This window comes from Buceros rhinoceros, unplaced genomic scaffold, assembly GCF_000710305.1.
Source record: "Buceros rhinoceros silvestris isolate BGI_N320 unplaced genomic scaffold, ASM71030v1 scaffold16637, whole genome shotgun sequence".
Classification (NCBI taxonomy): domain Eukaryota; kingdom Metazoa; phylum Chordata; class Aves; order Bucerotiformes; family Bucerotidae; genus Buceros; species Buceros rhinoceros.
The window spans coordinates 25718-39838 of NW_010424122.1; the positions used below are offsets into that span (position 1 = coordinate 25718).

General features: G+C 35.7%; 1 protein-coding gene across 1 annotated transcript in view; it reads left to right on the top strand.

Moving 5' to 3' along the window:
* Positions 1–1858: 1858 nt before the first annotated feature.
* COL21A1 (collagen, type XXI, alpha 1) overlaps positions 1859–14121 on the top strand; it is a gene marked incomplete at its 3' end in the record, with an annotated part of 17576 nt that continues 5313 nt past the window's right edge. The window contains exons 1-6 of the mRNA XM_010140679.1: positions 1859–1946; positions 3796–4347; positions 7662–7830; positions 7957–8173; positions 10473–10646; positions 13112–13189. Of these exons, the coding sequence (XP_010138981.1) occupies positions 1859–1946; positions 3796–4347; positions 7662–7830; positions 7957–8173; positions 10473–10646; positions 13112–13189 (1278 nt within the window). The remainder of the gene's footprint in view (positions 1947–3795; positions 4348–7661; positions 7831–7956; positions 8174–10472; positions 10647–13111; positions 13190–14121) is intronic.

A 14121-nucleotide genomic window follows, 5' to 3' on the forward strand; every position in this document is an offset into this window, starting at 1 on the left:
CACAGAAATTTTACCGCCCACCCGCCCTTGACTTTTAATCTTGTTGTGTAATAAATATTTTCATTTATACTTGACCTTTTAGGTGAGTGCGTAGATAATTTTGGTGTGGGCGTAAGTAAAGGTTTATAACTGGGAGAAAAAGATAGAAAAAGGGAAGGACTCTTGGTTTTATTCAAGGAAGGCATTTCAATTCTAGGAAAGGGGCTGAAAAAGGCAGCAAGTTAGTGATCAACTGGCACGTAATAGATAAAGTCTAACATGACTAACTAAGCAAAGCCTATAGAGAGAAGAGGAATATTTAGTCTTCTGGCTAGATGTAAAATACATAAATTAATGACACTGAAGGGTAGTGCAGTGAACTGGCCCTGAACTGCTACTGAAAATTTGTCCTGAATTTAGCTTCTTTTTTTTTTTTCATGGTTTAGAGATTTTCCCATAAATATGGGAAAATTTAAAAGCAGTAGGTTGGTTGAACAATTACTGAGCAACACAAAGACAATGTAGTTCTGAATGCAAACCAAATAACTTCATGGGAAAATAAGTTTCTGGTAAAATATGCAAAGATAGATGTAAGTTATTGTAAAATTCTGTCCTCTCTTCTATTCATGACATTTAATTGCCCAAATTGCCTCTTACAGGGACAAGTACCACTTCACATAGTTTAGTAGAAATCAAAGGGTGACAGAATGGCTGAAGGTTGAAAGGGAGCTCTGAAAGTCATCTGGTCCAAACCCTAGAGCTGGTTGCCCGGGACTGTATCCAGAAGGCTTTTGAGTATCTCCAAGAATGGAGACTGCACAGCCTCTGTGGGTAACCCGTGCCAATCCTCAGTCACCAGTACATGCACTTTTTCAAACCAGCAGTTAATCGTCCCTTATTTCTGACAGGACGTTCGTGTTTTGTAGTGGAGGAAAACATATAGATAGAAAAATTGCATTTTGCATTGGAGAATGAGAAGAAAGAATACCAAAGAGATACCTTTTTTCTTTCTTAGAGTCTTGAGGTTTATGAATCTCCAATACAGTACTCCAAAAACGTATCTTTTCCTGTTATGATGCTATTTTTTTGCAATAAGCATAAGTAATAAATATTTAAGTAAATTTGCCAAACAATATTTATGGCAGCAACATGAGACCAAAATTGAACACTTGCTTCAGAATCCTTTTGGGGATATAATTTAGAGACCATGGCAATACAGGAGACGTAAACAGAGAAAAAAACCAGATGCTGAAGATGCATATAATTTGTGTAACCTTGGATGTTATAGTACATAATCTGCAGGGCTTGGCTTTGCCAGGAGAGTGCTGGCACTTGCTGAGACCCTGACTGCTGGTGGCAGTCTCAGTCCTGGGGTAGGTGAGTGGGAAGTGTCCCAGACTCCTTGAAGTAGCCAGCCGTGTGTGGCCTGAGTCTGAATTAACGTCTTCCCACAGTGCCTGATACATAAAACTTGCCATATTTTGGAGCAGTATGTCAACAGTCTCTGGATAATGACCGCAGGGTAGGATAACAGTGGGACAAGTGGGGCTGGGGTTGGGACTGGGACTGTAACCTACTCATGTATCTCCCTAGCAGGAGAAGTATATAAATGTGCCTTGATGAAAACTGAGCTTCCACAGAATGCCTGGTAAATGTTTCAAATGACAATATTGAGCATGCCTGCCTGACTGACACTTTTTGGGTCTGTGGTCCATTGGAGGCTGCCTTTACATCTGGGCTTGCAGATTGATTCAAAGTTGTTGCGCCTGCACAGTCCTTAAAACAAGGAAGTCTGGATTAGTTTTGTAATATAACAACACTATTTTTTCGTTTCTTTCCCATCTAGTTTAATTTCAAGACTTTGAAAATAACCATACACATGGCACAGATCATAACATTTTTTCAGATGCTGTTAATTCTGCTACTTCATGATTACAGCTCAGCTGAAGATGGGGAAACAAGAGCAAGTAAGTTTTAATTTTTATATTTCAGATAAGGGCAACTACAAAGCCTTGAGTGTCTTGAATTTATAGTATCTATTTTCAGGACCACGTGTATACTTCAGTTGATCGTGATTTTTTTCCCAGTATAATTGTCCTAGTGGAAATCCTGTAATATATGACAAGTAACTTAAATATCTTATTTCTCCTTTAGGGAGGGAATATATTTCTTTTTGTGTCTTGGAATTGCCCAAGGAACTGTAAAGCTCTAGCCTTGATTTAAACTTGTGTCTTGGGTGTTTATATTTTCATTTCTTCAGCAGTCATGTTTTGAATAGCTTAATGTTATGTAAGAAATAAGAATAATAAGAAATAATAATAAGAAGAAATAACAAAAATAAAGATTCTGGGAGAGGAAGCTGAGACAACCCCAGCTCTGGGACAGACCTTCTTACAGTATTCTTACAATATTAAAGCAAAGTACCTTTTTGAAAGATTAAGTGGATGAATAAAAACATTGTGGAAAACTTCCCTCTGCCCACAATAATACTTTCAGGATAGGTCTTTTTCCTCCAGTTTTGCTCTTAATCCAGCAATTTCCAGTGTTTTACAACAAACTCTATAGAACTCCCTTTGGTCTCTAGAAAGATGTTTTTCAGGCTACCAGTTCTAAGCTGGGACTGCCTTCAGCAAAGTCCAATGATGTCCAAAGTCTCTTCCAACTGAAATTACTGGGATTCATATCCCTGGACCACAGTGTGACACACTCTGCTTGCTCCTTACTGCTTCTCCCAATGCCTTTTCACCAGCACCTGCACTGCAAAAGCATCTCTCCAGCAGACTCTGGTTACTTGTTTTCAAGGAAGATGAAATCTTGACCTGAGTGGAAGTGACTGTAGGCAAAGCTCTCCTTCCTGTGGTGGAGCTGCAGCCTTCACAGGAGAGAAAGTATAGTAATCCACAGCAACTCCCATGACCCCATGTGCCATGGGATCAAAATAATCTCTCCTGGTTTTGGCCCCGTACTTGGCATCTTGTTTGTCAGTTAACTAAGCTCCTTTCGCAGTCGATGGAAGGTGATTCTCTCCTCTAGAGAGTTATTCCCTTGAACTGAGGATCTGCATATCAGATGGACAGGACTGCCCTGTAGAAATGCTTATGTCAGTCCATGGCCTGTAGTTGGCAATTCAGTCTAAAAGTTTCCTTTATAAGCGACTATAGCTAGCAGAGCTAAATCGATGCTTAAGGCATCATGCAGTTACATTATATCTGTTAGGTGCTTACATGATTGTATATTCTGGTGGTTGAGATCATTCAGTGAGCATTTTTCTTCTTCTAAAATCAGAATATGCTACCAGCAACATTCAATCAAGGCTCAAAATTTTATAGTAACTAGTTCTTTTAGTGCTATATAGCAGTGTCAGAAGTCAATTAGAATGTCTTCATAAATGGATTTGGTATTACTGCTGAACTGAGGAGTATTCAGACCTTACCCTTCCTCTGCAGCATGCTTGGTTTGCTTACATAATGAGGTTTTATGTTTTTCATCTCTGCCAACAAAGGGATACGGATAAAACCAAAATGTATTCTTCTCTGCTCATTGCATGAAAAGCAATTGCCAGCTAAGGAACTGAATTTTTCATAGTTGTTTCTGATGATAATGTAAAAACCAGAAAATGATACAGTTTTCAGATACCAAGTTGGATCTGTGTGTCTTTTCTCTGATAAATTCAGCTGGTTTTTTTTTAATGCAATATATTTGTCAATATATATTCTATTACAAACAGTAATTGATATGGAAAATATTTTCTGTGCAAGAAGAAAGTGGAAGAGTTCATTAAAATATTTGTTTGATTTTCGGGATTGTTTTTTTTAGGTTGTAGAACTGCCCCAGCGGATTTAGTTTTTATCTTAGATGGCTCTTACAGTGTTGGCCCAGAAAACTTTGAAATAATCAAAAGCTGGCTTGTCAATATTACAAGAAATTTTGACATAGGGCCAAAGTTTATTCAAGTTGGAGTTGTCCAGTACAGCGATTACCCTGTACTTGAAATTCCCCTCGGAACTCATGAATCCACTGAGAACCTCATCAGGGAAATGGAGTCCATACACTACTTGGGAGGGAATACAAGAACAGGAAGAGCTATTCAGTTTGCCTTTGACCATCTTTTTGCCAAATCTTCGAGATTTTTAACAAAAATAGCAGTTGTACTCACTGATGGAAAGTCCCAAGATGAAGTCAAAGACATAGCAGCAGAAGCAAGGAAAAATAAAATCACTTTGTTTGCTATTGGTGTTGGCTCGGAAACTGAGGAGGATGAACTTAAAGCTATTGCCAACAAGCCTTCATCAACTTACGTGTTTTACGTTGAAGATTATATTGCAATATCAAGAATTAAAGAAGTTATAAAGCAGAAACTCTGTGAAGGTAATTTATTATTAAATATTTTAGGTGTGCAGAATGTAGTTCTGTATTTCTTTATTTCACAATCGGAATGCATGATTAAAGTAACCTAAAGCACCTGATAATCTTTACTATGTTATTCTTTAATCTTGATCTTGTTTGCAGAAATCACACCCAAAATGTTATTTTCTCCATTAAACAAAGAGGTATATTTGGGAAAGATGCAGTGCTTCAACACAGTGTGTGTTTAATTTCAGTACGTAGCATTTTGCCCTAAGCCCCAAATTTTTTGCATTGATAAAATTTAGAAACCCTAGAATTCTTATCATGCGTTGCTCACTATGAGCAATTCTCACAGTGCTGAGAATAGAGAACTTTATCTTTTCCGAAGTGCAGGTGATACTCGTCCTCAGTCTAGTGTTTCCTCTTCACGGTTGAGAGGATAGCCTGCTGTTGCAAACAGGAGTTCTTCCGCTAGTATGTGTTGAAAAACCCAGAAGAGAGTCTTTTGGCAAAAGTGCCTGGAGCTGTAACAACCCATTGTGATCTTTTTTTAAAAGGATTTTATAGAAGAATTGGCCAAGACCAGCATTGTAACATGACTTTTTAGCTTCAGATGCTAGCAGCATTACTGCATTGAGTTTTCCCATAACTTGGATAACGACCTTCCCATATATATAAAAAAGAGAGCAAATTGCTTTTAAGAGATATCACTCAGATGGACTTATTATACAGCCAATATTCATCAGTGCTGCTTTGTACATGTTTTATTACCAAGAATTTATGAATCATATTTCAGTTGTACTGTATATCTGCACTTAGTAAGAATGAAAAATAGTTTTCATTTGCTTTCACTTTGAGTATGGACTTAACTGAAGAATATATGATGATACTTGTATTGAGGATAATAGTGTTTATTTCTTGATATACTTAATCACAAGAATTCCTTGTGGCTGATGTAGTAAGCTGGTCAGTCTAAAAATTTAATAAGCTAAGTGTAGTTAAGTTCTTTAGTAAAACTTCACGTATGGAGAATTTCCCTGAAATAAACACAATATTGAAAAGATTGTGTATCAGGAATGCATTTTAAAAGAACATTTAGTGCAGAGCTCAGAACTGGAGGATGCTGAGAAGAGTTCCTTTGTGCTCAATAATGGGATTTAACATCAAAAAGTTATTTCATGCTTCAGGAAGGAAGAACAAAGCATCTGAAAAATATGTAAAAACTCTAAAAGGAAACAAGATTTTGGTATAGGCTGGAGAGCTGTTGTGAGTGATGAACTAGAAACAACCCTCTTTCCCATGGAACATGTTTCTTAATTTTGCCACTGACTTTTGCATCCTGTATAATGGCTCCGTTAGGTATCAAAATATGGGTACAAGTTACTCCTGGGGAGTTTCCGAATGGAACCAAGAGGAAAATTTTTCGCAATGAGAACAGTCAGCCATTGGAATAATCTCCCCAGGGATGTGGTAGATTACCCGACATTGGACACTTTTAAGATTCAGCTGGACAGGGTGCTGGGCCATCTTGTCTAGACTGTGCTTTTGCCAAGAAAGGTTAGACCAGATGATCCTTGAGGTCCCTTCCAATCTGGTCTTCTATTATTGTATGAAAATAATCCTGCCAGAATATGATCCAGAAAACAAAACAAAAAAAATTGACAATTGACCTTACTGAGAATGTTTTTATGTAATACTTCAATGTGCCATTGGAAATAAAGAATACTGTTTTCATGTCTAATTTTACACATGCTTGATTTGTGTTGTATTGGTTTGGAATAGTTACTTTGGCACTGATCCAGACAAACGGCTCTCTCACATAAAATAATCCTATTCCTGCATCTATTTTTTTTTATTTTATACCAAATTTCTAATACTGTAACTGATAACAGATCCTTGCATTCATTTTCTTGTCAGTGGGTATGATTATCTGTGATCTGTATTAATGGCAATATGCCTGTTGACCAACTTCAAAATAAATCAGTTTAGAAATTGTTTCCATGATAACAATGCGCAGTGAAGAAACCTGAAAAAGGAAGTCTTATTGTTCTTACTTAATATCATAAGTATGTTGACTTAAATCCTGTGTTTGTCTTTTGAGGAGAGTGAGAAGGAAAGCTGAGTTGGCAGATCTTTCATGTAGATCCAGACAGATAACTTTTTGTGTAATTTTAATTTGGGAATCAGGTCACATTTTGCTGTGGGGACGAAAAGAAAACAAAGGGGAATTGTGGCATGTCCCCCAAGGATGGATTGTCCATTCCTACCATAGATAGTTTGTGCGCACACTTAGTTCAATTTTCTTGGTTTATGTGTCCTGCCTCCCTCACCAGGAGGGCTAGCTTCTGACTGCCCTTGGGCTGGTTAGAAAGAGAAGTCATGCGGCATTGCTTGTATTGTGAAGAGAAGCCAGTCTAGACTCTTGAGCTGATAATTCTGTGGCACTGAAATGTGAGTTTTCCAGCCCACGGCTGGTCCGGATGGAGATGAGAGAACTCCCTACCTGTTCTTTGGAATGTATTCCTAACCTCTTGCCTTTCTATGAACTGATCTTTTTCTGAAGAGACAAGGGGAAATGAATGATGAAAATGTATTTATTGCAAATAGTTTAGCATAATTTTAATAAAACCAAAAATGTTTTCTTAATTTTCGTTGATTTGTTAGTCTAATACAATGTTTGCTTTAGCTTCATATTCCACTCTGCCATCTCACTTTTTTTTTCATTATTCAGACAACTTCAGTCCACTTCCTAGTATTGTTTTTGTTTGAGGAGAATTAAACAGAGATAGCATTCTGCTAACTTTAGTTTCCACACAAATTATGTCACATAATATTTGTCCAGTGAGAATAGCTTCAGGCAGATTTCAGAGTAACAGGCAAAATAGATCAGAGTCCATTTTGAGTAAAAGATAAAAGATAGTTGTAGATAATTCTACCTTCATCCATTTTCAACCCAATTTTTACAGTTGGGAGGGATGGATGCTGGATTTATCCAAATTGTTAGTGCATCGTGGAAATTAACATCTGTAATTTAGTAGCATTTTGAAACAATACAGTTTTAGAAATTAAATTCAATATTTTTATTAGATATTGTAATACCTTTTAACGGCAGTTACTAACAATTCAAAATAGTATGTGATGTAATTACAGTAAAATATGACATCTCAGTATTCTCACCTCATACATCTGAGGATTTTGCATGTCACTTCTCTCATACTTAACTGGCAGTTATCAGTTATTTCTTGAAAGGCAGCTACAAAAAACCAGATAGGTAGAATGTTACTTTTTCAAAGTTTAAGTAATTTTGAACTATACTTGTATTTATTACTTTGCAGAATCTGTTTGTCCAACAAGAATTCCAGTGGCAGCTCGAGATGAAAAAGGATTTGACATTCTTGTAGGATTAGGTGTGAAGAAAAAGGTTAAAAAGAGAATTCAAATACCAACCACTAATGCAAAAGCTTATGAAGTAACCTCACGTATTGACCTGTCAGAATTGACAAGGTATTTAAATTTATAAATACACTTCTATAGTAAGATATTTTCTTAAAATTTCTTAAAGTGAGAGAGACTTATTTTAAGATTTATACAAACGTTTCAGTACTGTCTTTTTCCTTACCTGATATTTAGGAATGTGTTTCCAGAAGGTCTGCCTCCATCCTATGTGTTTGTTTCCACTCAAAGATTTAAAGTAAAAAAGACGTGGGATTTGTGGAGAATTCTGAGTCTGGATAAGAGACCACAGATAGCAGTCACTATTAATGGAGAAGAGAAAACATTATTGTTCACTACAACAAGTTTAATAAATGGGACACAAGTCATTACTTTTGCTGCACCTCGTGTAAAGGTAAGGCGTAAGTAATTATCATTTAAGTACACATTATTCCTTTGGCCCTTTATGTTTTTAAAAAATAAATAGCCTTACTTTTGGCTACTTAAGCATTTAAAAATAGATGGGGGATACTTTACCTATGTTTCCAGAGTGTCCACAGTAACAGTCTGTGTAAATGCTTTACAAGTGCTTTCTACTCAGTAGTTTCCAGTTGATAATTGCAAAGATCACAGAAACTTCTTTTCACACAGCTCTTTGCTTGATAAATGCTGGGAAGTATTTTCTGCTTTGAAAAGGAGACTAGAAAATGTGGATCAAATAGTCCTTTACAGAGTTTTTGTGAAGTGTCTCAATTACTTGAAAGCACGTGACAGAAGTTAGTTTCTTCACCAGAAGAATGACTAGCAGCTTACAAAATGAGAGTTCCATCTGGATTTGTCTAGATCTGTTGAATAAAATTTCTTTTCAGCTACTTGCTTTTCTCACTGAAGGGATTTCCCTCTTTGTGCAAACCAGTTTTATTCTCTTCTAGTATAATCTGAAGGTTCTGTTTCAGTCTTGCTTCAGTAATTTCCAGTGAAGTATTCAACTCTTGTAAGAAACATTGTCTTGGTTAGTCAAGGGTGAGACAGAAGGAAGATTAAATGTCTGCTCTTGCATTTGTAGCACTATAGGAATATGCAGCTCAGAGATACCCATTCCTACTGCAGGGAGTATTATCTAAGTGCACAAAGGGGGATGCTTCAGCAGACAAAGAATGGGAAAAATTTACTGCTGGAGCGCTGCATGGCCAAGTGGGTTCAACTTTTCTGGGAAGCAATGGCCTGCATTTGAATCCTTTCTCTAGATCAAGCTGAAGGAATTTGAAATATAAATCCTCAGAGAAGTAAGGATTCCTACCCAACAGAAGGTCTTAACTACCAAGCTTTTGCTAAGGAGAGGTATTTTATTCTTCTGTTACTCGACAGGGAATTTTACTTCTTGTTTCTAAATGTCCTTGGCCTTTTTATAATTATTTGTTGGTGTTTGTTTGTTTGTTTTTAAGAAGCAGTGTTAAACCTGGTTTACTGGAAAATTCAGTTTCAAGTCAATCCGAAAATTGGTATTTAATTGTTTCTGGTGGCTACAGTGACAAATCAGTTTTAGTCCTGCAGTCCCAGGTATCCGTGAACTTCACCATGAAAAGAACAGTTTTGCTTTTTTTTTCTTTTGTGTTTCTCCTTGTTTGTATTGCTGTTACGGAGAACAATAATTTTATGCCCTTTTTAGAGCTGTATATCTCTAAACACACTATAAATGTCACTGTGCTTTTAAAAAATATTTTTTCACTAACCTTTATGAGAATTTATCACTTTTACTCAAGAAGATAAAAATGTTGTATATTCTCATCTGTTGTTTATTTAATCTTGTAGCGAGAGCTATTGTAAATAAATTTAAACCTGGTCTACAAATGAAAATAAAATATAAACAGAGGTGGTACCTAAGGGTGTTTGCTATTAAGTGATGCTATCTAAGGATGTATACTATTGGGGACCTAAGCTTAATTTCAGTTTATTAGGTAACAAAGATACATAACATGTCAAAAGACGTATGTTTCAGTTTACTCTTACGTATAGCAATTTAGTGTGGGATTCATCTCTCTTAAATTTAGGTATATAAAAGATAAGCATCTAAGGCTAAAGATCTGTATTTTTTTTTAAATTAATGGATAGACTCAAGAAGGCGGCATTTATTTCCATGTTGAATTTCATTTCTAAGGTACTTGAGAAAAATACTTCTTTAAAGATATCTCTCATTTTCTCTTGCTTGTAGAACTATGCTATTTGTTTAAACTGAGTCTTAAGCTTTAGATACTTGAGGTTTTGTGAGATGATTAATATTTGATTTATTCGTTGCAATATTCTGATTCAGTCTGCCAATATCATGTAATCTTTTAAGTTTTTTTCATAATGGATTAAGTAGAAAGACTACTTAAGATCTGAAGTGTTCTGAGGCATTACATCACTCCTGAAAAAAAGGCCTCTGGCTTCATATTTTTAATAAATACAGTTTTGAGCATGTTCAAGATCATAGATTGAAAATATCTGAGTTCAAAATAATTCTGAAATAGGAATTATTACCAAATATGGTCTTCTCAATTGTAATATTACTTGGCAAATACATTTTTGTCTATAAAGTTTATAATTTTTTGTATGACAAAGCCTAGAACGTTCATCACCTTAACCATTAACAGTAGTTTAAGTGTTGAAATGGACTTTTATTTAAGTTGAAGATGTGTTGCTGTAAACATTTTTGTTTTGTTCACTTTTCGTAGACATTGTTTGATGAAGGCTGGCATCAAATTCGTCTCTTAGTAACAGAAGACTTTGTAACTTTGTATATAGATGGCCAAGAAATTGAAACGAAGCCATTGCATCCTGTTTTAGGTATTTACATCAGTGGCCTAACCCAAATAGGAAAATACTCTGGAAAGGAGGAAACTGTACAGGTAAGCATATGCTAAAACCACAATAATTCAGAAATTCTACTGTAGGTTAACATTGCATCGGCACCTTCTGGTTTCTTGAACTAACTCTGTAAGTTACACTAAGTTGAAATCCAATATACAAAGTTTTAATAGTCAGGACAACTGATATATCCTGTGCGGTGAGTGCTTAATTGGTCTCGCTGACTTCCATGTTTGTTTGGGGTTTTTTTTTTTTTTTTTTTTTGATAAAACAAAAATTCGATTCAACACGGTCTCCTGAATTTGGGAAGTGGTCTCTCAAGGTGGGATGTTTCCGCTGTGCTTGACATTTGCATATAATTTCTTTGCATCAGGGTATGGGTTATACTGGTAAAAGAGGAAAAGAACAAAATTTCGATGAATTTCTTTCTCATCACTAGCTGTCATGAAAGTACAAAGTATATCAACTCTGTTTCTCTTGTACTGCAAATATGTGATACCAAACAGCCATTATTTGATTCTGCTGTGCTGGAAACCACCCCTGAAAGCCCTGTACCAATGTTCTCTTCTATTCTGAGGAATGTAAAAGTCCTTTTGCCTTCAGCTCTTTGGAGACACCAAAAGGCTGGTTAAAACTTAAGGTAGAGGCAAAGGCTGTGTAAACCAGTGGTGAAGACTATTATGTTGATAGTATTCCAGATGTTGGCTAAATAGTTTATTTCCTTATGTTTATAACAATGTGGTAATAACATTACTAATTAGACTGACATTAATGTAAAAAATACTAAGAAATACTGAATTACCTAAGTATATGTTACTTACAGTTATTTTGAAGGCTATTCTTTTTTTTTACTCTCATTTCATGATCCTTACTGCTTCTATTAAAATCTATTAATGTGTTTTGCATCATCATCTTTAACTCTCTTCAGATGCCTTTACTCAGTTATTCCTGAATTTTGTGTGTTTTGTAGCCAGGCTTCAGTTCCATTATCCTATTCTAAAAGTGTATGTGGAAACTTGGATGATGCACTCTATGGGTGACTCAGCGTTTCTGGTGATAACATTGTCTGTGCACTGAAGTACCCCTTTGTGAAAACTACTGAACGTTTGTCACAGGTTGCTGATAGGACTTCAAGCATGGAAAATAGAGGTTTCAGAATTATGATCGATCATCTCATGCATTTTCTCTGTTGGTACAGGATTATCCTATTTTCATAGTTTTGTGCATTCTAAGATTAGAGAGCTGGTCAGTTGGTTTTGTCCCTTCTTTTTTCTCTTAAGTCACTGAAGAACTAGGATTTTTGTAGATTCCTAGCTGCAATTTTGTATTTTCAGATCAATTCTGTAATCTAAAGAATACCTATCCATTCTCTAGTTTCTCAGACTGTGATGCATTCTGCAAAACATTAACAGTCAAACTTTGCTAGGATATTTCCATTTAAATTATGATTATAGAGAAATATTTTAATGAATCTGCATTAACACCTTTCAGTGAAAAGGTATTTTGAAATCCTTTAGGAAAGACATCTGTTGGAGTTGGATACAAAGTATGATAGAAGAATCTTCTTCAGACATTCTTTGGTGACTTTTCATTCTCTTTCTGTGCTCTGATTCAGATGTTTTCTAGTGCTATTTTGCAGGGGTTCCTGATTAAATTAAGATCTTGCTGACTGAAGTACTTTCCAGTATAGCAGTGACGAGCTTGTGTACATATTGTGTTGTGAATTGTAGACATTCTAAATTTGAAAACACTTGTTACTAGGCATGGTGTTAACAGACTCCCTCTTTTGCTAGTCCAGCTTATAGTCTGTGGTTTCAGATAAGTGTAACAGGACTTTTTTCTCTTCTCAATCATGCTCACTGACTTCAGTGGATTTGTTTTTCTGGAGTATAGTAGCAGAGCAGAATGGCACAAGCTTTTGCTTACCTGGTGCCAGTGTTTTTTATTGGTTACTTTTAAAAGCTTTATGTTACACAGCTAAGCTCTAAACCAAATTCTTTCAAGTGTCAGGGATGCTTTCTGATGCTTCACCAAAACTTAACTAATCTTTCATCTAGTAGAGGCTGGTCAATGTAGAAACATCTTCCGAAGGACTGTTAGGGGGAAAAAGGAGAAGGCTGGTTTTGCCTGTGCTGTTGTGGCTTGTTTCCCAGTGATATTGGCAGCTAATTCGTGCTGTGCATGTTTGGATTTACTGCCAAGGACTGGAGCAGTGATTTCTATTATTTTAGAAAAGAAAGTACTGGATTCATTATTTTTCTTTAAATAATTCTTCTGCAGAATGTTTAATAGGTTGCATGTATCAATCATTGTGAGAAGCCTGACTAAAAATGTTTCTACATCTTTAATTGATTTTTAACCATAGTGGACACACAGAGCTCCCATTTTCTCTTGCTTTTTAGTATTTTGTTCATTTTTTAAACTTGTGTATGATATAATGTAAGAAGAGTATAGTTTAAACTATAGTGCTTCCTCTGAAAAAGTCCTTTTATATTTTGAATTGTAGTTTGATGTACAAAAACTGAGAATCTACTGTGACCCAGAGCAAAATAATCGAGAAACAGTCTGTGAGATCCCAGGATTTGTGAGTATGAAAGATGAACTTTTGAGAACTACTTGACTTTTTTTGTAGATTACTGCTTAAAGCTGACTCATTGAATTCTTAAGTAATACTGTGTTGATTCAGCCGGTGCAAACGAATGCTTGTTACCTGTGCAATATCAAGTGACACCGACCTTTATTTATGCACTTGCCTTATTTTTGCACAAACGTATTCTAAAAGTTCTTTTATTTAGATATTTGATGGTGGAGATTTAACAACAGTACAGAAGAAGCTCAGAATCTTCTGTTACAATATAAGATTTTAAATGTTATAAATTAATAAAGCTACTAGGTTCCAGAAGTGTAAAATACTTTTAATGTTACTTCTTAACTTATCTGATATGGTTCTTACTATTTGCCAAGTCATTTAATCTCTGAAATTTTTGTACCGAACCAACAAACCTATATGTTAAAAACTCCTTTTCCTATCAGAATTATCTATGTTGATGTCTGTGTTAATATCTTACTAACTGTTAACTTGCAAAGATTTCGTGAAGGATGCTATGGATAAGACAAAAATTAAATCCTGCTCAGGATTTTGATTCACCTACACAATTAGGAAGCTTATGGAGATCCTTTGACAGTCTCTTTGCCCTCTTACAGTTAATTATGCAATGAAATGTAAAACGCATGCAAACAGATTTGGAACCTGTTCCTGACACAATTGGAGCCAGATTTTCAAAAGCATTCATTCCTACCTCAAAATATAAGCATATATATGTGCAGTTTCCTTCAAAATATCCTCCTTTGTTTGTCTAAACCAGAGGCAAAGACAATCAGACACCAGTGTCTTACTGTGCAAACTCTTATTCTTCACATTGTGATTTGGTTTGATATTAGAAGCATTTTGCTGGTTTGACAATAGATCCTGTGAATCCTCAACGTCCAGATATTTTTTTTTTTTTTTTTTTTTTT